The 25,375-nt window shown below is 46.3% G+C and overlaps 1 protein-coding gene across 17 annotated transcripts in view; it reads left to right on the plus strand.

Annotated features, from left to right (window-relative positions):
- Positions 1-24,485, plus strand: part of LOC120443882 (trichohyalin) — a 34,039-nt gene extending 9,554 nt beyond the window's left edge. For 5 of the 17 annotated variants that reach the window (XM_039623274.2, XM_039623275.2, XM_039623284.2 and 2 more), the window contains 15 exons: positions 14,271-14,360; positions 14,420-14,665; positions 15,075-15,563; positions 16,599-16,637; positions 17,055-17,171; positions 17,854-17,874; positions 19,318-19,500; positions 19,651-19,971; positions 20,375-20,563; positions 20,832-22,598; positions 22,859-23,110; positions 23,172-23,614; positions 23,975-24,109; positions 24,178-24,241; positions 24,308-24,485. In XM_039623274.2, the coding sequence (XP_039479208.1) occupies positions 14,271-14,360; positions 14,420-14,665; positions 15,075-15,563; positions 16,599-16,637; positions 17,055-17,171; positions 17,854-17,874; positions 19,318-19,500; positions 19,651-19,971; positions 20,375-20,563; positions 20,832-22,598; positions 22,859-23,110; positions 23,172-23,614; positions 23,975-24,109; positions 24,178-24,241; positions 24,308-24,343 (4,392 nt within the window). In that variant the 3' untranslated portion in view covers positions 24,344-24,485. Of the gene's footprint in view, positions 1-3,322; positions 4,431-9,854; positions 11,214-14,270; positions 14,361-14,419; positions 14,666-15,074; positions 15,570-15,897; positions 15,931-16,598; positions 16,638-17,054; positions 17,172-17,853; positions 17,875-19,317; positions 19,501-19,650; positions 19,972-20,374; positions 20,564-20,831; positions 22,599-22,858; positions 23,111-23,171; positions 23,615-23,974; positions 24,110-24,177; positions 24,242-24,307 lie in introns of those variants that run through there. The other 12 variants (XM_039623289.2, XM_039623291.2, XM_039623276.2 and 9 more) reach the window with 12 other exon arrangements.
- The last annotated feature ends 890 nt before the right edge of the window (positions 24,486-25,375 follow it).

A 25,375-nucleotide genomic window follows, 5' to 3' on the forward strand; every position in this document is an offset into this window, starting at 1 on the left:
GAAGGCTTTGCTATATTATATTATACCAATTGAATGGAAGGCGGGACAGAACAACAACCGCCTTGACCGGCGATGGGCGATTGGCGAGGCTCGAAATTAATTTGTCACTGATAAAGCAAACAAATGGTCGGAGGAAATGCGGCATAGTTGCACGGCCGGACAGCAGTAATTAAAAATCAGCCCACAAAACCGGTCTAAAGAAAAAAGACACCCGCCCACATGACCATACAAAAGAAAACAAATTTCGCCCACCGCTTCGTTTTTTCGTTTTTTTGTTTTTTTGTTTTTTGTTCTTTCTGACGGGCGAGCAATTAAAAGTTGTTGCGTATTCGCCACGTTAACAGGGCCGGAAAAGAGAGCAATCGGCTGGCGCAGTTCTTTCGAGGCCACTGCGTTTTACATTTCCTATTTTCGGTGGCGCAGATTCTATTTATTGCAGGCTGCAGCTGCCGGCGCACCCCGCCGACCCCCTTCATCCTCTTTCGGGTGAAAAACTTTCAATAATTCATCTTGTTTAGCAAGTTGGCCCAAGTTGAGCCGCATTGAATCGACTTTTTCCTCTCTGGCCGCCCTGACTTTTGCCACTCTTATGTAAGCCGGAGGCCCAGGGCACGCATGTATGTGCTCATCTCGGCTGGAATATGCGAATATACTTTGTAGGGGATCCACTTGGTTTTATTGTCGGCTTCTTATGGCCATTTAACCGACGCCACTTTGTCTGCTTGATGCTCAAACTTTTGGCTTACATTTGACCTCAAACCAAGCACTCTGGCACGCTCATACATATATAATATGTACACCAATCTAACAAACTTATGCGATACTCAACCTTCTCACTTCGGCTGAACCCCACAACAACAACAAACGCAACAACAACAACGAGACAGCTTGATTTGGAGCGTGAAATCAAGAAATTTGCTCAGGAGGAGCAAGGGGTAAGGGTGAGTGTGTGTTTGCTACTCGTAGAAGGAAACAAAAAATGCTACTAAATGCGATATAAAAAACGCTTCTGAGCTAAAGACCTTCTTAGGGCCAATCCAACCTGGCTTAACCCCCGACTGCCGATGACCAAAGCTTGGCATGCTGCTCAGTATGCTAGACCACACAGATCCATATTCAAATATTCATGTTGTTTGGCTCGCCCTTACTCGGCTTCATGTCCTGCTGTCCCCCCCTTCATCCTGCTCCCTCCGCCTTCTCGTAACGCTCTGCCAAATTAGAAACTATGCAAAACGATGCCAATGGCTGAATTTTAATTAGCAACCTAAGCCGGGCCGAGCGGGGTAAACGGGGCTGTACATGTCTTACGGGGATTGGCACATGCCGCCTCAGGAGCGGACTTAAGAGCGTTGGGGCCGAACCGCGGACAGTCCTGGAAAGGATACTTAGGAGCGTCTGAAAAGTTATTTGGATAGCAGCTCTAGCAAAGCCACTTCAGATTCTTATTGAATAGTAGTTTCTACAATATTTATAAAAGTGAAAGAGCAATAAATGGGTATATGCAGTTGGTCTAAGGAATTTGTCATATGTTATCTGTCATATAGCATTTGCAATTGCCCAATTTTAGCAGAATAAATCATAAATTGGGCTGTAAATGAGGGAATGAACTACAGAACCACAGGAAGCAGTGTCGTAATTTTAAAGGCTAAAAGTGCAGGGCTTTAATTCATGACAGAAAACCCATAAAATACTGCCCGCTACGTATTAAATTCCCCCAGCAACGCGAACCGATTGCGGCAGGCATTTCACTCGCAGGTCACTAAATAAAACTCACACGACACCCGCACACACAACGTTGCCGCCGAAAGAACCAGCCCTGTGTCCTATGCATACGCATAAATAATAATGGGCATGGAGCACGGAAGACATGGGGGTTACCATGGCGCTACGAGGGGAGACTGGGTGCTGGGTGCTGGGTGCTGGGAGCTCGTTATGGTTGCCAGTGGGCCTCGCTCAACGCTTGATATATTATGCTGCTGGTTGCCGGAGCTCTTTGTTTTTGCGGGGGCATAAAATAATTACGCGGCCTACCGCAAAATTCATTTTGCAGTCGCTGAAAAAACCCCTGCAAGTTAAGTGTGTTAAGGAGACACAAATGCATAAGGGACAGGTGCCGGGCGGAGTTTGCACTCCGCATTATCGATAAGCACGGCGCAAAGGAATTCAATTTGTTCTGGCGTATCCGAAAACAAATGACTGCCTAATGAGTTGCCCACTTAGCATAATAATTGAATGGAAGCTGCCTTAATATGCAAAGTGTTGCCTACTTTTGCGGGCCAGCGCGCCCGGAATGCCATTCGATGGGGCCATTTGAGGTGGAGGTGGGGGTGGGGGCTTATCCGGTGAGGGGGCGTGTCAGGTAGCAGAGGTGGGACCGCCCGCAAGTCAGCTGCTCGAGAAGTGCAGTCCACGTCGTGCGCAGGCCTTCAGTTGCAGGAAAGGCCGTTTCAACCAGCCGCAGCCAGTGCAGGGTTAAGCTCGCAGCGAGTAGCTGCAAAGCGAGTTCGCCCTCATCCTCTCCCTCCCACTGCCACCCGCCTCGCCCCACTCCACTGGCCTTTGGCAAGCAATCAATATTGCCGCCAGCTTTTGAGCGTAAATGAACGTAAAAGCTCTCGCTCGGCCTGGGAAGCTTTTCTCGTGCCACAGACCACATGACTGGACTTGAGAGCGGAAATCGGGAATGCGACTCAATCGGGACGAAAGCCGAATCCCAAAAGCTGCGCGGTTGAGTGGTGAACTTAGTGCCGAAAGCCGATTGACTGCGGACTAAATACTCAAAGCATGATGTATGATGTTATCGCTTAGTTCGGAATCATAAACGAACAAGGGGGGCAAGTGCCGATCGCAAATGTTCAAGGGCATTATTCTAGAAGATTTATAAATAGGACACATTGCTTAATATTAGCTGAAATCATATAAATCCATAGTTAAATTAGTATTAATTTGTGGATTGACGTTGCATTTACTGCATCTAAAGCTTAATATAAACATACGATACATAAATAGCTGAACGATGTTACATCAGTTAAAAATAATCTGAAATGGTTAAAACATATAATCTTTTTCTAAAAACCAAACAACTGAGTGTTGGAAGCACGAGCTTCCGCAAATCTTATCAAAACCCAATGCAAGGAGCATGGCTTCGATTGAGTGCCAAAAGCTGAGCCCACAAAGTGCCGAAATCTACGTGACTCAAATCGCCAAGAACGAGCGACGAGTGAAAGCTGAGCGGCTGAGCAGAGAGCCGAGTGGCCGAGCAACGGTGCGGATGAGCGATATGCCATGCTGCTGAGTAGCCTCGTGGTCGCAAAAGCTCCGCAGGCGCGAACAGTTGTACACGCAACGCTCCAGCCGTCGAGCCGAGAAACGGACTAAAAAGGAACTGGTTTTGAATCGAGAAGAGCGCGTCGCAAATCGTACAGAAGAAATAAAGTTTTGGCACAGGCAAATGGCAAAAAATTCGGTAGTGGGCAGCGAGCCAAAGCCAAGTGAACTGGGATTGTGCTAGGATACGAAAAATCCACACGAACACCAATATCATCCGTATAGAATCGCGAAAGGAGATCCCACTCGTGGCGCGAACGCGTGTGCTGTGCAGGAAAAAAAGAGAATATTTAAATGAAAATTCCATTCCTTGACCGCAAGAGGATGTAGATAAATAGGAATGTCGAGCATTTCATTATTGTGCCTTTACCTGTAAATGTCAGTGTCTGTGTGAAAATAATAGCTTAAATCGAGAGTGCCAGTGCAATTTTTCAAACCCTGCATCCCATCGTTCAGAAGCTGAAGGAAAAGCAGTAGGAAAATCAGCAGGAAAAGCAGCAGCAGAAGAGCAGAAAAGCAGAGCAGCATAAAATCAATAATTTTTGCTTAAGCAGCCACAGCAGCCAAAAAAAATCTTTCGCAGCAAACATTAACTAGCAACAACACCAAAGGACAGCGAGAAAAACAACAACAATTTCTTTTTATAGCTCTTCGTCCTGTCTGTGTGGCAGTGTGCGTGTACGTGTACGTGTACGTGTCCCTTCCCCCGGTGAAAATGTGTGCGTGTGTATGGTGAGCCAGAAGGTTACACTCACACTCACATTGCATTTGCACTAAGCAGACAGCGCTAAGAAGCAGGAAGCAGCGCCAAGAAACAGGGGAGAAGTAAAGAGTGAATGGTATAAAGTAAAAAGTAACGGGGAAGCAGCAGTCTATTATTGTATTACAATAACACACACCTGCGCACACCAACGGCGGCCAGCTCAAATTACATAAATAGCGGCTAGGCAGCACTAAGCCCAAGTACAACGAACTGCAATTCTGCAATACTGCAATACTGCAACCCTGCAACACTGCAACATTGCGATTGCAGCAACATTAGCACTTAAAGACTCAGGCGAGAGACCCAGAAATCTATGGACAATGCCTATGTCTACTACAAGGTATTGTACCGCCCACTGGTTTCACCGGAAACAGTCACCCCATCCAGTCAGTCAGTCAGACAACTGCGGCAACTGAAATCCACGAAAACCAACAGCGAATCATCATCCAGTCATCAAATCAGCTCAGCTCGAAATGTCATTACTCATCATCCAGCACACAAGAACAAGAACAAGAACCAGTACAGAACAGAACCTTCAACTCCATTCAAAAGTCAATCAGCCAAAAGGCAGTTCGCATAACAAACCAACCAAACCGACGAAATGCATCTAACCAAAATGTCTGTGGGCGAAAATTCCAAGGGTGGCGATGGTCATGGTACACAGGGTGTAGTGTAAATCAAAACGATGGCTACCCCATCAATGGGGCGCTGCAGTAGGCGCTGCAAGGCACCCAGACACCGAAAGCCATTTAAATGTCCTGTCAAGGCGTAACATGAGCAACTCCCAAAGGGGCGGGGAGGTGGAAGGCTGGGGGGCAGGAGGTGGGCGACTCGAAGAGAGAGGGAAAGGACATAAAAACTTCATGCAGAGGAAAAACAGTTTTGGTTTCAAATTCTTACCAAATAAATTCAGGGTATATCGGCTCTGAGAGGCTATATCGCCTCAAAACAAATTGGCAAATATAAAATATTTTTTATCCATCAGAGCACAGAAATGTATTTAACCAAAGATGGTTGGTACTGCTCTATACGAAATGAATTATTTGCATTTGTTAAAAAAGTTATTACTTATGTACCATATATCAAAAGTAACATTGTAATCAGTAACAATAGAAGTTACCATTGCTTTTAAAAATACAATGCATAGAAAATTGGGATATTTTTGAAATTTAAGTTAAGTGAAACTAAACGTTATTAGGAGTTTTTCTCTGTGCTTGCAACTAGCACGCAAAACAAACAAAACTGGTTAAACTTCTTTAGTTTAGCCTGTCCTCTTGTGGCCTCGAGTTGCAAATTAAATTTCACACACACAGTGGCACATATCAGCGCGCACACACACACCAGGACACTTTCTGGCTAACACAGTCACACACTAATACTGGCTAAAATGGGGAAAGCGCATTGCCTGCTTTTCTGCGTAATTAGTGAAATTCGGCAACAGGGCGAACTTGCAGAAAAGTGCAAGAAGCATATACACAGCCATGCAACCTTAACACCCCTTTCGCCTTAACCCTTCGGTATCCACGCTCATTAACAGAAAAGCCAAGCGCACCGAAATTCTAAAAAACGAGAGCCGACAGGGATGCACTTCATAAATGTCACTTGAAATACATTTCCATCAGGCACGTGCGTGGAGGCGAGAGATGGGACAGCAACCGACAATGGGTTAAGGCGGGGATTCTGAGGGACGATGGGTAGTGAATGGCAGACAGGACACAATAGGGAAAGGGACTCTGTCTGGCCTTGCTTACAAAAAACACGGGCACAAACGAAACGAAACGAAACGTGAACGTGATGATTTGTCATGATTAACGCGAGGAAAAGGGGATCCCCATTGAAAAGCGGGACTTCCCCCCCACCGCTTTAATGTTTTGCATTCCCTTTGTTTGTCCTGCGTGATGTGATGTGCCCACATGTCAATGTCGTGGGGGTACAGTCTCTCTCTCTCTTCCTCTCTCTCTTCCTCCTTGTGGCCTTATCCTTCTGCCTCACGGAGTCATAAAATTGAAATTGTTTCCCTCAGCTTTCTTTTCAGTTTGCAAGACTCCGCTTTACGGGTTTGTTTTTAATTTTGTGATTTTTGCTGGGCACGCAACAAACGAAAATAGCAACAAAATGGTTGAATGGCCACAAAATATACACTCTGCTACATGTATTTGGCACTTAACACACTTCCACCCACACACAACCACACATCCACCCACTCGGCTTTTGATTTCGCCTCTTACTTTGCCTTTGTTCTCTCACTCCTTCTCCCCCCCCCTCTTTCTCTCTCTCTCTCTTTCTATTCATCTCTCTTTCTATCCATCTCTCTTTCCGTCTTTGTAGCCCCCTCTCTTTCCATTGTAGTCCCACACAAACACACGTGACGTATACGTAACCTTGTAACCAAAATGTTGTTATTTCGGTCCGCCATTTCCATGTGTTTGTGTGTGTGTGTGTGTGTGTGCGTGGGTGAGCAAAAGTTCTTGGCATTATTTTAAGTGTTCTGCTCACCTGCGCTCTCTTCCTCGTATTCCTTCTCTGCCTCGCTCTCTTTCTCTCTCTCTCTTTATCTCTCTTGGCATCATTTCTCAAATTTATACAAATCTTTGTTTTACTACAAGCCTTAAAATATGTAAATGTATGTTTTGTGTCTTAATGTTGTTTGTGTAATCGTTTAATTATAGTATATAGTATAGTTTTCTACACTCGCTTTGTACTTTCGTTTTACTTTGTGACCCCACACACACCCACATACACACACACTCACGAAATGTTTGTTAAACTTTAAACTTAGCATTTTGAACGGAACGCTGATTTTTGAACTCCTTTTTCTTACTGTTCTTACATAATCAAAAAGTAATATATAACATTTAACCAACACACCAAAGAGCAAACCTTAGAAATCAAAGTAAAACATTTATCGCAAATCAGAAAGTAAAACCTCAACTGAATTGATCAGATACGAATTAACAAACCATTAGTGAACTGTGATCTGTTTAGCATACAAGAATAATTCTTTTGTCATTTTATTGCCAAAAGATGCAGATGATTTTTTCACGAAACTTATCGATTGTAATGGCTCCAATAATTGGCTTAATGAACCAAAATTAAATCCACACAAAAACGTCATAAAACGTAGGCAACCAGTCTTGAATAATGAATTACCAATCAAGCGACGCAATTAATGAATTCAAAGTATATATTTGTTTCCAGAATTGATCTTTTTTAATTACATCAAAAACATATATTTTGTTGTTGTTCTAAAAGCGATCCCCAAAAAAAAAAAACAAAAAAAATTGAAGAAATGCTATGACAAATATGAAAACAAATTTGTTTACCAAGAATCGAAAAGAACGTATGCAACTATTTACAATATGCTTTTGTAATATTTTCGCACGATACCAAAAAATAACATCAACATAAATATAAATAACAAAAAAAGGACCAAAGGGAAAGCAATAACAAATTGATTAATACTTCGAGTAGACGGAAGAAAGGAAAGAAAAGATGAAAAGGCAAATCTTTCATTTACTGACCACTTTTTGACGATAAAATGATAAAACAATTATGACGTGTATATATATCCACAATATGGCTAACAAACATATGAATATATACTTCTACCTCTCTGTTTCTGTCTCTCTTACTCCCACTCACTCTTTTCCTCTCTCCCTCTCTCTCTCTCTCTCTCTCTGTCTCTGTCGCTCTTTATATATATATATATTCGAATATCTTCAAATTCAATTACATATATATATACATACATATATAAATATGTTACTCTTCAGTATGTTGTTTTTGATATTGATTGCGTTATTCCGCTTACTACAGACCGAGACCCCCGAAACCCCCGATCTTCCGACCCGCCACCCACCGCCCACCAAAAAGCCCAGATTCCAAGCCCATCTCGAGGCCGAAAAATAGGCAACAATTGTTGTCGTGTCGTTGCACCTGACTCACACACATTCACATGTGTCCGTGTGCGCTCGTGTTTGTGTATGATATATTACTTTTTGGTTTTTGTAAATACCGAACGTACCAACCTATCTTACAAACGTTGACCGCATCCACTTGAACTCGAAATCAAACTCGAACTCTCACACAACACGCAATGCAACAACTACAACACTCTCCTCATGATGGGTTCCACTCGCACACACACACAAAACACACACAGTTCCGACCCTCTCTCACCAACACTCCTACACTGGAATATACACTTTGTTTAAGGAAAGAATTAAGAAAAAAAGTGATATTCTGCTCTGTCTGACACGACACACACATCTTGCGTTCTTTTCATCTCTCTCTATAAGTCTCTTTGTAACCGTCTCTCTCTAACTCAAGCTCAATCTCAATCTCAATCTCAATCTCTGACTGTCTCTCTTACACACACATTCTCTCTCTCTCTTTCACTGTCTGTCTAAACAACTATATGAATATATATTTTGTTTGTTTCTCCAACACACCGAACCAAATTATTTAACAAATATACTTTTGCACGTTATTTCTATAATGCATCTGAACTATATATTGTTATACGAATATTTATGTTTCTTTTCTGCGTATAAACAAAATACCGAAAGCAAATTGTACAAAACAAAAATACCGAAATACTAAAGTACTCAAATACCCAAGAATATACCTGAGAAATACGAAATCAGAATCCGAGTTGCATTTGTATGCCGCGTCGATCACACGAACCAAGTCAAATACAGCAACAAAAGAGAAGCATCGACACACAGACACATTCACAGATATATTCACCCAGACACAGACACACTTACAGGGCCACCCATACACGTTCAGTTACAAAGATACAGGCATCAACACATAAATAGATACAAGAACCAGCCACATCCTCGTGGCTGTCAACCAAGTGACACACATTTCATGTTGCGCCTCCTCTTCGCCCCGAAACCACCGAAACCACACCCCCTTTTCGCAGACACACACACACCCACACCACTCACACAGACACATTCACACACACACACCTAAGCCCAACCCCCCGCCCTTGTTGAACTTTTTTTGGGTGCCTACAAGAGCCGTTGAAAGTGCCTCCGAACTAACTATATAACTAACCATATAAAGCCGAACGAAAGTTAACCAATGGAAAAACGAAAAGCGAACCAAACCAAACCAAACCAAACAGTACCGAAAAATCATAACTCATAATCAACCAATCTCATTCTATTACAAAACCCTATTGTAAATTAAGCGCAAAAGTGTAAAAAGTCGAACCAGAAACAATCTGAAGAACTTGTAGAAAAACAACAAAAATAATGATAACAAGAACTAAGCAAATAAATCACGTTTCAAATGTGGGGCCAGAATAGTCCGTAAGTGTTTCGGGTAAAAGTCGCATTCGCTATGTTAAATGTAAGCCACTTCTACTATACATATATGTGAAACCCAGCTCAATATATAAATATATTTATATATATATATATGTATGTATGTATACAGATAGATAGCTAATGTTTGTTAAGCCACGATCATGATCAAGAAATCAAGAGCAAAAGCTGCCAAAAGCTGTGTGAGCGATACCGCATCGAAGCCGGAAAATCGAAACAGATAACAGATAACACCAGACCCAACAACAGACCCAAAAAGAGAGAGCTCTCTCTACTGACACCACAGATACCAGATAACAGATAACAGTTACCAGAAAAACCAGAAACCAGAAACCAGAAAAACCAACCAACCAAAACCCAACTACCAGTCAGTCAGTCAGTCACAGCAGTTACAGCAACCAACCATTTGAAATCGCCCGTTTCAGATGTACAATAACTACACGGGCGCCAGCGGAAGCAGTCCTCCATTGCCGGACATTATTGGCCAGTACTACGGGCCGGGAAGTCTGGGTCCCGGCCCCCTGTCCTACGGCTCGGGCAATGGTTACGGCCCGCCCGGCTACGATTTGTACGGCCCCTCGACCTCGACGGCAGCTGGTGGATACGGACTGTACGATCCCCAGATCTACGGACCGTGCCAGCAAACCTCGCCTATCCGGAGAAGGCGCTACAGCATTGCCGGCCTGCCCTCGGCCACCATGTACAATGATGTCTACGGCTATCCGGCACCTCCGCTCCAGCAGACCAGCTCCTCGAACATTGTGAATCTGTTGAACGAGGCACACAAGTCGATATCGCGCAGCTCGCAGATCCTGAATCTCACAAATCAGGCCCGTCAATTGGGTCAGCTGGTGACCACCCCACTGGGTGGAGGCGGAGTGGGCATGGGCCTTGGTCGAGTGGTGTCCAGTTACCCCACCCTGCATCCGGGGGACACCTCGCCGCCGTACCTCAACGATAACCTCATGCAGATGTCCACGAGCTTCTCCTCGCAGCCCAACATGTACTTCCAGCCGCAGGCGCAGGTGCTGCCCACCCAGCTGACGGCGGCCCAGAGTGCCGCTGCAGCGGCTGCCCGACTGCGTCCGGCGTACTCCGTAACGAACCTGGTGTCCAGCTACCCGACGACGACCGCGGCGGGCTATGGCTGCAAGTACGGGGGCTACGGGAATCCGTACCAGACCGATCTGGGCTACGGCAATCCCCTGGCCCCCTTCCAGCAGCGCCAGCTGATGGCCCACCAGTCGCTGCACGCCTCCAATCCCGCCATTTCGCAGTACTACCAGAACCAGGCAGGCGCATCCGGAACGGGAGCCTCGGCGGCCGCCCTGGCCTACAACCTGCAGCAGCAGTTCGCGGGAACGCAACACTACGGCGGCGGATCCCAAGGACCGCCGCTGGGACACTCGCACATCCAGGCGTCGGTGCAGCAGCAGATGCATCCGCAGTACCAGTACCATGTGCACCAGCACCAGAACCATCTGCAGACACATCCGCTGGCGGCGCTGGCCAACACGAGCGGTCCGTTCGGAGGAACGCTGGCCAGCAGTGCCAGGGACTATGTGGATGGACTGCATCATGCGGCCCACTCCCATACGCATCCGCATACGCATCCGCATTCGCATCCGCACCACTCCTCGCATCACTCGCATCACACGGCATACCCGCACTCGCATTCGCACCATCAGCAGCAGCAGCCGCATCAAGCCCACCATCACCACCATCTGCCATACTCGAAACTAGACTTAGATTACCCGAAACTGCCGCAAGAGCATAAGCGACAAGTAAGTTTTAAATTTGACGTAGACACGCTATCCCTAGACTCCTAAAGAAACCGAGAAAAACCCCATTACCCGAAATCTGACGACACCGACATCGAAAAATCGAAACCCGAAAAATCGAAAATGATCATCAATCAGCCTCATTAATCAGAATCAGCATCAGAATCAGCATCAGCATCCTATATACATATAACAATCAGAGAGCAAACGACCCCAAATTGGAAGGGCTTACCGTCTATAACCGATATTGTGCGATATAGCGATGAAGATATAGACGGCTGGCCGATCTGCATTTAACGCTTTCCTCTGCATCAACCAGTTGTCGCGTAGGGAGAAGAAAAGACACCAAGTATTATACAAACAATATACAACATATATGATAATAAAGTGGATACTCTTAGAAGACCTAGGCTAAGCTAAAGCAGTTCGCGATGGAGAATGTGGAGGAGGAGAACTATTGTTTCATGTGCCATTTTAAAGTAGAAACAGTGAAGCGAATGACAAAGCTACCAAATTCCAATGTTACTCCGATTTTAGTTATACATTTGGACATACGTTCTTTGCATAGAGCACTCAGGGCATTAAGAAAACCGAAAGCCGAGTTCGGCTGAGAATTCAAATTGTTGTGGATGTTTATTTTTTTTTTGAAATTATAGAACCTTGCTCTTGACTCTCAGAAGTAAAAGACTGTATATAAAACTAAATGAGATTTACTCACACGTAACAACAATTTATATATACACAAGAGGAGAAAAGCGAAATGAAATAACGTTTACTTTAAACTTGTCTCGCCTGTGAAAGTAGCAAGTTTTGCCTGCTGACAAAACAAAAAACAAAATCGAAATCGAAATCGAAATCGAAATCGAGGTCGAGAAGAAAAACAAAAACGAAGCTTGAAATTTATTAAATCAAAACCTATAGAGTAACTCGTACTTAGTATGAACATTCGACAACTTAGCCAATTGTTAGTGCAGCACAGACACACACTCTATCTAATCTAAGCTTAAGCGAGTAAGTAACGAACCCTTGCATGGACATAGTACTTCCGCGCCAACAAGGACCTCCTATACCCAACCTACTACTATACCCAACTTCCTGGCCTAACTGGTTAGTTAGGAGCCCAATCCAATTATAACTTCTCTCTCGCATTAGTGGGCATAATGTGCATTGCTAAATTATTTACTTTACTCGACTTTCTTCCGCCTCCTCCGTGCAACACTTCGTTTTAAGTGTCAAAGCCCAAAGCCTTCCCCAGCAAAAGCAAATGCAAGAGTTATGAGCAAACTAGCGTGTGATTAGCAATGAAGGTCAATTATGAACGAAACAATGGAAATTTGTATGTGCAATCTATAACCGAATAGGTGATAGGTGATAGGGGATCGAATCGCTTTCGATCGCCTGGTTGAATTAGTTTTTGTGTGTCTGAGACAACAAGCAAAGTGAATCGAAGAAGCATTCAAAATGTGTCTATGCGAATACTATATTGTATGATTATGTACTCGACTCAACTAGTGTTTGTATTTCGTATTCGAAGAAGCGCTTTAAACACTAATAAATCGGTAGACATCGATAAGTATACAAAAGAATATATAGAGTGCCACTACCCCAACCTCTGGCAGACATTTGGTTCAGTTTTGTGCCCCGAAGTAACCGAAATTGTTTCGAAATTCACAGTGAATGCATGCTAGACTTCACTACTTACTCATTACCTTTTTACTTTTGAATATAGAAACCTTTTAGTCGGACTATCGGTTATAGTGTGCTAACCTGTTTTTTGTGCTTGAAAATCGAAATTACGCATAGATATTTCTCAAAGAAAGTAAAAAACCTTGTTAAAGTAGTGTTTAAATATATACTAGATCAATTGATACGGGGATGTGAGTCTGGGAGTTACTTTAATTTTGCCTAGTCGTAGTTCGTAGTTCGAGAACCCCTAAAATATGCAGCAATCGTAAAAGGAAAACAAAAACAGAAATTGTGTTCATAGATAAACTGTTTTCAATTGTTTATATACGTATATATACATATAGATATATGTACATCAAAGAATGTGAGCGTAACCGAAAGATAAAAGCTTATCACTAGCCAATTCGAAAGATAGCACAATGTGCGAGCGTGTGAATAGATAATTAGATACAAAGATACTATCCACTTGCTTTTCCTACTTCTGTTCTTGTTGCTCAGCCAAACTTGATTCTCCTCTTCGACTCAGATTGATTTGTAACCCTTTTCTACAAGACGACGAACAGAACAAGAAACGAGGCATTTGAATATTGATATAAGATATACACATTATACATAACTCTCTATATACTAGTATTGTATTTAAATAATTATGGTTAATATTCTATTATACGCATATACATTTATGATCCCACGGGATGTACTATTTATACAATGATTTAACTGTAAACCTAATTAAGATTGCATTCAGACTTAATTCCGACAAGCAAGAATATTCTCGAAATCTGTTAAACTTAACCTAAGCTGTAAGCATTATAAAATGGAAACTTTTCGAAAGCAAACAATAAAATTACATACGAAAACCGAACGTCGAGCATCGTACGGAAAAGCAGCCAAGTCACCTGCTAGTTCAGAACACCCTCCTACCTCCGATCCCCGAAAGAAAACACCAGACATACACCGAAACAGACCATCCCACTACACGATTACACCGAACAGGACACCCAACCAGGGCGGTTAGGTTAAGGTTAAGTACCAAACTAAACCCGATTAACCCGATAAACCCGATGGGTTATATCCCCTTGGGGGCCCAAGGCATTACCCATCCACCAACTCTCATTCTATACAAAGCGTAAGCTCGCTGTCCGCACCTCCTACTCGCTCATTTCACACTCAGTTGCAACAGCAAATGATACTTTGAGTCAACAAGCAGACCAAGAACACCAACCACCAAGTATTTGTAGTCCTGGCTAAGGATCAGTCCCCGGCCCAGGCAACACCACGCGTGGCAACACTCTCTGATCTAATGTTATCTGTACTTGTTCCTTTCCAACCACCCCAAAACCACCACCCAACCCCATCCGAATCGAACCTCAGCTGGACGAATTCCGTCTTGAAATACAGAGAAGGGATCAAGAGATCCTGGCGATGGCGGCCAAAATGAAAACCCTCGAGGAGCAGCACCAGGTAAATTGAAACGCTAGCGTCCAAGTTTTCCGTTTGCACAGTAAAGTAATTCCCGTCAGGACTACCAGCGGCACATAGCGGTGCTCAAGGAGTCGCTATGTGCCAAAGAGGAGCACTACAACATGCTGCAGACGGACGTCGAGGAGATGCGCGCCCGCCTCGAGGAGAAGAACCGCCTCATCGAGAAGAAGACCCAGGGCACCCTGCAGACGGTCCAGGAGCGCAACCGCCTCACCAGCGAGCTCACCGAGATCAAGGACCACATGGACATCAAGGACCGCAAGATCAGCGTGCTGCAGCGCAAGGTTAGACATCCAATCCCCAATCCTTTCCAGGAACACTTTCAGAAACCATTTTTTTGCTGTAACTAGAGAGAGCATTATTATGCTTAAATATTAATTAGAAGCAGACCAATCTGGAATAAAATCACAAATAGTCAGTAAATTCTACTTAAACCTGAATCGAAAACCAGTTTATGTTAAGCCCTTTAATTCTTAGAAATTACAATTATATAGCCTGCTTACAACAATCTTCAAAAACAAACTTTAGGTATATATACATACATTTCATAGGCTTCTTTGAAAGTGATAGAGAATATCTTGGCTAGCTGCTGAGCCACCAAAAACTTTCCAGATCAAAAAGAGTCAGCAGAGTTTATTATAAGGTTACCTTTTTATGGGTGTTCGCTGCTCAATTCCCGCTCTCTTATGCTAGATTGAAAACCTGGAGGATCTGCTGAAGGAGAAGGACAACCAGGTGGATATGGCGCGGGCCCGTTTGTCGGCCATGCAGGCGCACCACAGCAGCTCCGAGGGCGCCTTAACCAGCCTGGAGGAGGCCATCGGCGACAAGGAGAAGCAGATGGCCCAGCTGCGGGATCAGCGGGATCGCGCAGAGCACGAGAAGCAGGAGGAGCGGGATCTTCACGAGCGCGAGGTGGCCGACTACAAGATCAAGCTGCGGGCCGCCGAGAGCGAGGTGGAGAAGCTGCAGACGCGCCTGGAGCGGGCGGTCACCGAGCGGGAGCGGCTGGAGATCAAGCTGGAGGCCTCGCAGAGCGAACTGGGCAAGTCGAAGGCTGAGCTGGAGAAGGCCACCTGCGAAATGGGCAGGAGCAGCGCCGACTGGGAGTCCACCAAGCAGAGGATCGCCCGCCTGGAGCTGGAGAATGAGCGGCTGAAACACGATCTGGAGCGTTCGCAGGTACTCGTGCATTATGACCAGTTCCCCCAACATTAACCCAATAACTTATCATCAGTCTATTCGTATGTATGTTTGCGCTGTGTACATATAATCGAGAGACTTGCATACATACTGCTATCGATAATCTATGAACCCATATGCATACAACACATATCTTTGTGCTATCTGTATCTACATCTTTATCTATATCTATATCTGTATCTGAATATGTATTTACATGTACACATTACGCATCCCAACTACCAACTACCCAACTACAACAACTACAATTATAATAACTACAACAACCAATCAACCTGAAATCTAAAACTCACCCGACATAAACCAAATATAGATGCAGCTAGAAGAACAGACCACACTACACAAAGTAAGCCCAAAAATCCGAGTTCCAAACTTCCAATTACCAAATAGATTGCATAATATCGAGCATCGTAGTTTTCGAGTAACGTAGTTTGAAATCCTTTCACTTCCCATAAAACCGCCCAAATTGTTGGTTTTTGGTTTTAAATTTGTACAGTTCAATCAAACTAAATCGAGTAATATTTCGGTAATGTCACAGAGTTGGCCTTGTTCAAAGATCAAACTTAATGTAATATTGTTGCTTAGTTTCATCGAAAACGAATGTGGAATATCGCTATTATGCAAAATCGCACCTTTGATGTATCGCCGACACATATATCGTATCGCATCCTATCTAGAACCTTGTAACTATCACTCATCACCCAAAACACGTAGTACTTTGTTTGCCTGCCCTCCAATGACTATCACTCGCCATTTAGAGCCAGCAGGCTGAAGTCGAACTTAGTCGACCATCCACCACCAACAACGATTTCAGATCCGATAAAGCCCTGACATATTGCGCACTTAGATACTTAGACAGGATTAGCAGCACTCGCCTACATAGCTGGGTTTTGATTTAATCGCTGTGCAGACAGTGGGAGGTGTGAACGAGTTGAATTGCCGCCGAACATGCATACCCTCGAATAAGCGTACCCTAAGATTAAGATATAAATATGTTCGTATCGTACTTTGCAGAATGTACAAAAGTTAATGTTCGAAACGGGCAAGATATCGGTAAGTCGGCCAAAGCCGCTGACCCAGCCTACCCACCACATAGTTCACTAAGCGCCATAGCAGCCCAAATAGAAACCGAATCTAGAGAACCAAGCGTCAAATGCACCCAAATATGAGAGAAACGTGTGTCGAAATCCAAAATGCCGAACTCCCATTGAATCACTCACAGCTTCATGGATTGGATTTGGATCCATTGTAAACAGCTTGCCTGCTGGACTCATCCACTCATCGAGTCATCGACTCACCGACGCACCCACTCATCACCTCAAGTCACACGTATTCGAAACCATCTCTGTAAATTTGACCACATTTGCTAATGCCTTGAACCGCTTTCGATTGTTGTCTTGCACTCGTTATCCTTATCGCCCCATCCATGGCCAACCAACTAATTTGAATGTTTCCCGTTTCCGCCGAAAGACAACCTTTGGCAGGACCACGATGACCACGTCCCAGGAACTGGATCGAGCCCAGGAGCGGGCCGACAAGGCCTCAGCCGAGCTGCGACGCACCCAGGCCGAGCTGAGAGTCACACAGGTATGGTCCAAATGCTCCCCCACTTGCCTGCGAATCGAGACAGCCATATACATATATCGATATGCATATCTGAATGCTCTTTTAGTTAGCTTTACATATATTATTTACGTATACTTTATGTATAAATCGAACTGCGAACTCGCAATTGCAAGTGCAATTCCCACATACAACTGTGTCTGTGTGTATGTATGCTATATATGTACATATCTCGGTGTGCGTGTGCTTTGTTGATGGACCGAAAACTAAAACTTTCGCCTGGCCATGAGGAGATTCTACACACCCACACAGAACACACACCAATGCAAATACAAGAGTCGAAGGGTCCCCCACCCACCTGTCTATAACTTTCTCTGCTGCAACATGCCACCCCAACCACACACACACACGCACACAAACACACACACACACCCGAGCACTTGCTATGGCAAACACGCTGAGTCCTTTTGCGGGGATAAAGGATAGGGATTTAAATCCTTTTATGTTTGCTTCTTTCGTAACTTTAACTTTAACTTTAACTTTAACTCTAACGTAACCGTAACCGTATTAGTAAATCGTAAACTGTAAATGTAATCGTAATTGTAAAGAAATTTATTGCAAATTGCAAATGCCGCCGTTGAGACCATGTATACTAAAACCAAACTCTATCTAAACCGTTGTGCTTACATTCATTCTCTAAATATAGGGCGAAACTGAAAAACGTTTTGTGAGTAAACCGCTTCCAAGCAATCAATCAATCAAACAAGTTTTTAGTAACGCAACTAACCGTAATTGAATTCGATTGCAAACTTGAACTGCATCTGACTATGCCAAAGTAATCCAAACTAATCCAAAGAAACCCAAAAAGATAACCAAAGCTAGTTGCAATCTGTCACTTGTTCAATTTAATGTAACTTGCATTGCCTGATGTACTAACATTGCCATACCAGCATATACATACATACGCACATACCCATACACACGTGCCTATAAATATAGCGAACACACACGCATACATACATCATTGACCTTGTACGATATAGCCTCGAGCTCATCTGTCACCGCAGTTCCGGTTTGCTGGGAAGAGAGAGCAGCAACCTGCCCCGAAAACCGGATGCCAGCAAAGTATGACAAAGTATCCTTAGAGCAGCCCAGCTCCAGGAGCGCTTTTTCTTGGACTTTCACCCCCCCCCCCACACACACACACACGTACACGTACACACGTACAAGGACTGAAGGAAGCGGAAGGCCGCTGATATGCCCAGCTAATTGACTTAACTGCTCTCGCGCGCCCACTAATACATTGACAACCACACATCCGCCAGCATTTCTTACGCACACTTTGCCTTACTTTGCTCTCGCACTTTCGCCAATTTTCCCTAATTTTCCTCTTGCACTAATGAGCCATCTGTGGTCGTCCAATCCATCGCGAACTCATGCTCCAAATCCCGCCATGTGCCCCATAACAACTTCGTCCAGTGTTTTTATGTCCGTCTGTTTCAACCCATTACCCAGCTACACTCTTTTCCCTTTTTCGCACCGAACTTCTTTAAACTTCTTTAAACTTCGTCTTTGTTTTCTAGTTCACCAAACTTTATTTGTCCTTTTGTTTCCTTTACATTTATCTTAGATATTTTTATCCATTCCTTTTTTCCACATTTTTTAGCTATTTCCACTGTTGTTTCCGTTTACACCCTCAGTATTGCTCCTTCTATACCTTCTGTTAAGCTTTTCCTGGCCCAAATCTTTCCTAAGCTCGCTCCAAGCACTTCTGTTCTCTTAACCACCTCCTCCTCATCATGATTCCTGCTCTATATCTCCCTCCAAGTCAGCTCGCAGCATAAATCGCTCTATATCGCTCGCTAGACGTTGTGATCGTGTTCGTAATCGTTATCGTAATTTAAGTACTTTTTGTCGTTATATTTGTCGTTTGTCACCTTAACCTCTCTGTTTCGTGTCTACTAATCAGTCAGACATTCAGTCAGTCAGTCAGTCAGTCAATCAGTCAGTCAGTCGAATCAGTCATTTAAGAACCTTTGCCCCACATAATGGCCTGTAAATAATATCCGTTATCCAACATCCACTCTACCCCCCCGACAACATGACAAACCCTTCGATCCCCCACGATCGATTGATAATGAAAACCGACCAAACCAAAACCCGAAAACAGTCGGATGCGGAAAGAGCACGCGAGGAGGCGGCCGCCCTGCAGGAGAAGCTGGAGAAGAGCCAGGGCGAGGTGTACCGACTCAAGGCCAAGCTGGAGAACGCCCAGGGTGAGCAGGAGAGTCTGCGCCAGGAGCTGGAGAAGGCGCAGAGCGGCGTCTCTCGCATCCACGCCGACCGCGATCGGGTAGGCAAAACCGCTTAGCTATAGCTATATAGCTATAGCACCCAAATCCGAATAAAACCCCCAATGAATCCCATGAAAGACCCAACCAACCAACCAACCAACCAACCAACCACCCTCACTCACTCACCCAAACCACCATCCGTTGCACAGGCCTTCTCCGAGGTGGAAAAGATCAAGGAGGAGATGGAGCGCACCCAGGCCACGTTGGGCAAGTCGCAGCTGCAGCACGAGAAGCTGCAAAACTCGCTGGACAAGGCCCAGAACGAGGTCGATCATCTGCAGGATAAGCTGGACAAGGCCAGCACGGAGAACCGCCGCCTGGTGCTCGAGAAGGAGAAGCTCACCTACGACTACGACAACCTGCAGTCGCAGCTGGACAAGGCCTTGGGCCAGGCCGCCAGGATGCAGAAGGAGCGCGAGACCCTCTCCTTGGACACGGATCGCATTCGCGAGAAGCTGGAGAAGACGCAGGTATGCCCGGGTCTCAATCCCCGTCCCAGTCGCTGCCCCCAGAACCACCTACACCACACACTCTCTGATCCACACACACACACCCATCTTCGAAGAGACTAGCTAACCGAACATCTGTGACTGTAGCCGTAACTGTGTTGTGCTAACCCCCAGAGTAAACTATTAACCGACATGCCACTGAAACCTCGCTTAGATCGATGTGATTGCTATTGCTTAACCCAGAACACCCTCAACCCTCAACCCTCAACCCTCAACCCTTAACCAACCCTAACCCGCCTTGTACATAACTAAAACTATTTATCCCTAACATATATCTCTACGTATGCGTAACTATCTTTCGACTGTCACACCCCACAACACTCACACTCGCAACTAAAACACCCACACAACTACGAAATACCAGGTGCAACTGGGTCGCATCCAGAAGGAGCGGGATCAATTCTCCGACGAGCTGGAGACGCTCAAGGAGCGCTCGGAATCGGCACAGACCCTCCTCATGAAGGCCGCCCGCGACCGGGAGGCGATGCAAACGGATCTGGAGGTCCTCAAGGAGCGCTACGAGAAGTCGCACGCCATCCAGCAGAAACTCCAGGTAATTGACACCCAAACCCCCGACAGCGAAGGCCACTTCTTCAGGTATCCTCTTCGAAAACGAAACCCAAAACTATTGGCTATCACCCCGACTAAACTCTATACTAAAATACGTTGTCTGTACTGCATATTGTTTGAAAAACCGCATGAGAACTGAATTAAGAAATCAGAACAATTGGCTGTTTGTGTAAATCCGTAGCTACCATTGCCATTGGAAACCCGAATGTCCCAGACCTAACCCCTTATGCCCTATCGCTTCCTCCTTTCAGATGGAGCGCGACGATGCGGTCACCGAAGTCGAGATCCTCAAGGAGAAACTGGACAAGGCGCTGTACGCCAGCCAGAAGCTGATCGACGAGAAGGACACCTCCAACAAGGAGTTTGAAAAGATGCTGGAGAAGTACGACCGGGCCCAGAACGAGATCTATCGCCTTCAGTCCCGCTGCGATACGGCAGAGGCGGACAGAGCCCGCCTGGAGGTGGAGGCGGAGCGATCTGGCCTGGCTGCCAGCAAGGCTCGCGAGGATCTGCGCAAGCTGCAGGACGAGAGCACCCGGCTGCAGGAGGCCTGCGATCGGGCGGCGCTCCAGTTGAGCCGCGCCAAGGAGTGCGAGGACAATGCGCGCAGCGAGCTGGAGCACAGTCGCGATCGCTTCGACAAGCTGCAAACGGACATTCGGCGGGCCCAGGGCGAGAAGGAGCACTTCCAGTCCGAGCTGGAGAGGGTCACCTACGAACTGGAGCGGGCACATGCCGCCCAAACCAAGGCGGGCGCCAGCGTGGAGGCGGCCAAGGAGGAGGCGGCCCACTATGCCGTGGAGCTTGAGAAAATGCGCGACCGCTACGAGAAGAGCCAGGTGGAGCTGCGCAAACTCCAGGACACAGACACCTTTGGCCGGGAGACGCGCCGCCTCAAGGAGGAGAACGAGCGGCTGCGCGAGAAGCTGGACAAGACGCTCATGGAACTGGAGACCATCCGGGGCAAGTCGCAGTACGAGTCGGAGTCCTTCGAGAAGTACAAGGACAAGTACGAGAAGATCGAGATGGAGGTGCAGAACATGGAGTCGAAGCTGCACGAGACCAGCCTGCAGCTGGAGCTATCGAAGGGCGAGGTGGCCAAGATGCTGGCCAACCAGGACAAGCAGCGATCCGAGCTGGAACGGGCGCACATCGAGCGGGAGAAGGCCCGGGACAAGCATGAGAAGCTACTGAAGGAGGTCGATCGTTTGCGCCTGCAACAGTCCTCGGTGAGCCCCGGCGATCCGGTCCGAGCGTCGACGTCCTCCTCTTCCGCTCTGTCCGCTGGCGAGCGGCAGGAGATCGACCGCCTGCGGGATCGCCTTGAGAAGGCGCTGCAGTCGCGTGACGCCACCGAGCTGGAGGCCGGTCGCTTGGCCAAGGAACTGGAGAAGGCGCAAATGCATCTGGCCAAGCAGCAGGAGAACACCGAGTCCACGCGCATCGAGTTCGAGCGCATGGGCGCTGAGCTGGGTCGCCTTCACGATCGCCTCGAGAAGGCCGAGGCTGAGCGGGAGGCACTGCGTCAAGCGAGCCGGAGCGGCGGAGCAGGCGCTGCCCCCCATCCGCAGCTGGAGAAGCACGTCCAGAAGCTGGAGTCAGACGTCAAGCAGCTGGCCATGGAGCGGGAGCAGCTGGTCCTGCAACTGGAGAAGAGCCAGGAGATCCTCATGAACTTCCAGAAGGAGCTCCAGAACGCAGAGGCGGAGTTGCAGAAGACGCGCGAGGAGAACCGCAAGCTGCGCAACGGTCACCAACTGCCGCCTGCCGCCGCTCCACCCGCCGGAGCCTCTCCCGCCGAGATCCAGGCCATGCAGAAGGAGATCCAGACCCTCCAGCAGAAGCTCCAGGAGTCGGAGCGCGCCCTGCAGGCCGCCGGTCCCCAGCAGGCCCAGGCTGCCGCGGCGGCGGGCGCGAGTCGCGAGGAGATCGAGCAATGGCGCAAGGTCATCGAGCAGGAGAAGGGTCGTGCCGACATGGCCGACAAGGCTGCCCAGGAGATGCACAAGCGCATTCAGGTGAGGATCGATGTGGGTGAATTACTACAGGACACAAGGAGTTGGACCTTAACACAACTAAACATTCTGATACTTTTCTAACACATTACATCACTTATTTCCACAATTTTTTGTATCAATATGTAAGTACTTAATGTTATCATTTGGCTATTGCGTTTGAAATTACGTTACTTTGAATGGGAGTTTTATTGGAGTTCCAAGTTACACTATTACATCTTAAAGAAACTAAACTAGGATTCTAATGCAATAAAATGGTTTAGCTTATGGACCAACACATCAAGGATCAGCACGCCCAGATGCAAAAGATGCAGCAGCAGATGCAACAGCAGCAGCAGGCGGCGCAACAAGCGGCGCAGCAGGCGGCGCAGCAGCAGCAGTCCGCAGCAAGTGCCGGCGGAGCGGACGCCAAAGAGTTGGAGAAGGTCAGGGGCGAACTGCAGGCGGCGTGCACCGAGCGGGATCGCTTCCAGCAGCAGCTGGAGCTCCTGGTCACGGAGCTGGAGAAGAGCAAGGTGGGTTAACCATGCCATTGCACAATCATATATCCGGTAATCGCTTTTCTCCCCCTTCAAGATGTCCAACCAGGAGCAGACAAAACAGCTCCAAACGGCGCAGCAGCAAGTGCAGCAACTGCAGCAGCAGGTGCAACAGCTGCAGCAGCAGATGCAACAACTGCAGCAGGCTGCCAGTGCGGGAGCAGGCGCCACCGACGTGCAGCGCCAGCAGCTGGAGCAGCAGCAGAAGCAGCTGGAGGAGGTGCGCAAGCAGATCGACAACCAGGCCAAGGCCACCGAGGGCGAGCGCAAGATCATCGACGAGCAGCGCAAGCAGATCGACGCCAAGCGCAAGGACATCGAGGACAAGGAGAAGAAGATGGCCGAGTTCGACGTCCAGCTGCGCAAGCGCAAGGAGCAGATGGACCAGCTGGAGAAGTCCCTCCAGACGCAAGGAGGCGGAGCGGCGGCCGCCGGCGAGCTGAACAAGAAGCTCATGGACACGCAGCGGCAGCTGGAAGCGTAAGTGTTCCACAAGCCAGCGAAATATCTTCTTACCAAAGCAGATCCCCTATTTCAAAATATACGTCTATTTAATATTTATTATTGGTCACGAGATTAAGATAAAGCGCGGAATGCGATTTACTTTAGTTTACGAAAACATAAGGAAAGCTATGGTCAACTACCTCGATTATAAAGCTACCCTTTAAATGCCTCCAGAAACTTAAGTTACGAATCTCCAAATACGGACGCTTCAACGTTTATACGGACAGAAATACGGACAAACGGGTGTGGAAAGATTGGATAGGATCTGATTGTTTTTTTTGTTTTTTTTTATTCGGCAAATATCACGTACTATATGTTGTTGCAACTCTTTTTCAGATGCGTCAAGGAGCTTCAGAATACAAAGGAGGAGCACAAGAAGGCGGCAACCGAAACGGAGCGTTTGCTGCAATTGGTACAAATGTCGCAGGAGGAGCAGAACGCCAAGGAGAAGACCATCATGGATTTGCAACAGTGAGTGTCTCAGTGGCTCCTCTCCTAAACGCCCCCAGTAAATTCATGCCTTGTTATCCTTTTTTCAGAGCCTTAAAGATCGCTCAAGCCAAAGTCAAACAAGCACAAACGCAGCAGCAGCAACAGCAGGATGTAAGTTAGGATCCACTTAGTGGTATCCAAAGATATGGCTAATACCCGATCCGTATCCCTTTTCAGGCTGGGCCAGCTGGCTTCTTGAAGAGCTTTTTCTAAACAGTGCCCTCGCGAAGCCACAGACACACACATCTAGTGATGCAGATGAGGCAAAAGGATTTTACCCGTACTACTTACCCAAAGCGATAATGGAAAACCAAAAACAGCAAGAAGTTACCAAAAGCACTGTCTACTATTTTGTATACTACCGATGCCGATACCAATACCAACTATGCAGTATTTCTACGACTCTCACACACATACACTCTACACACTCTACACACACTGAAACACACAGGGACACACAGGGACACACACACATTTGTAAATGACACTATGTAAATGCAATGCGAAATGCATATTATTTGATATTTATGTGTATTGTGTAATTAGGTTGCCGCTATACTCAAATTGTGGATGCATTTAAAAGTCAGCTCGTATAGCGTACTTTGTAAACTCTCTTAACTCTCTCTAACTCACTAACTCAATCCTTTTCGAACTCAAAATCGAACTCAACTTAAAGTTTATCGTTAGCCAAACACCAAGTCCTTCTTAGCCCAATTACCCCCACTCGAGAGTCCTTCTGTCCCTCACTCTTTCTCTGTCGCTCGGAGCTGCAGCACGTAGACTACGTCCTCGGGCACTGCATCCCCATCCCCATCCTCATCCCCATCCCCATCCACATCCCCATGCCCATCAGCCCAGTAATATTTCCGTAAGACCCACCCATTAGTCACTAGTTTTCCCACTGGGCGAATGTTATGGCATTGAAGTTGAAACGAGAAGAAAGGCAGCGCAGTAATTGCATTAATTGAGTGCTGCATTGGACCCAAAGTGCAGCATGCACTTACAATTATCGACGATATATACACACATACATATATAGTATGTATGCGAGCCTCTGTTATAGTTAGTCAAACATGAGCATCCTACGCCCATCAATCACACTGTACATAAGTCATTCGCATCGGACTCATGGCGGAAAGGTATAGATACATATACGGATACACTACGTAGAGCAATACATGATAGACCACAGATTATACAAGTATGATATAGATACGAGTACCATATGTAAAATTATTGCGATTA

This window comes from Drosophila santomea, chromosome 2L, assembly GCF_016746245.2.
Source record: "Drosophila santomea strain STO CAGO 1482 chromosome 2L, Prin_Dsan_1.1, whole genome shotgun sequence".
Lineage (NCBI taxonomy): Eukaryota > Metazoa > Arthropoda > Insecta > Diptera > Drosophilidae > Drosophila > Drosophila santomea.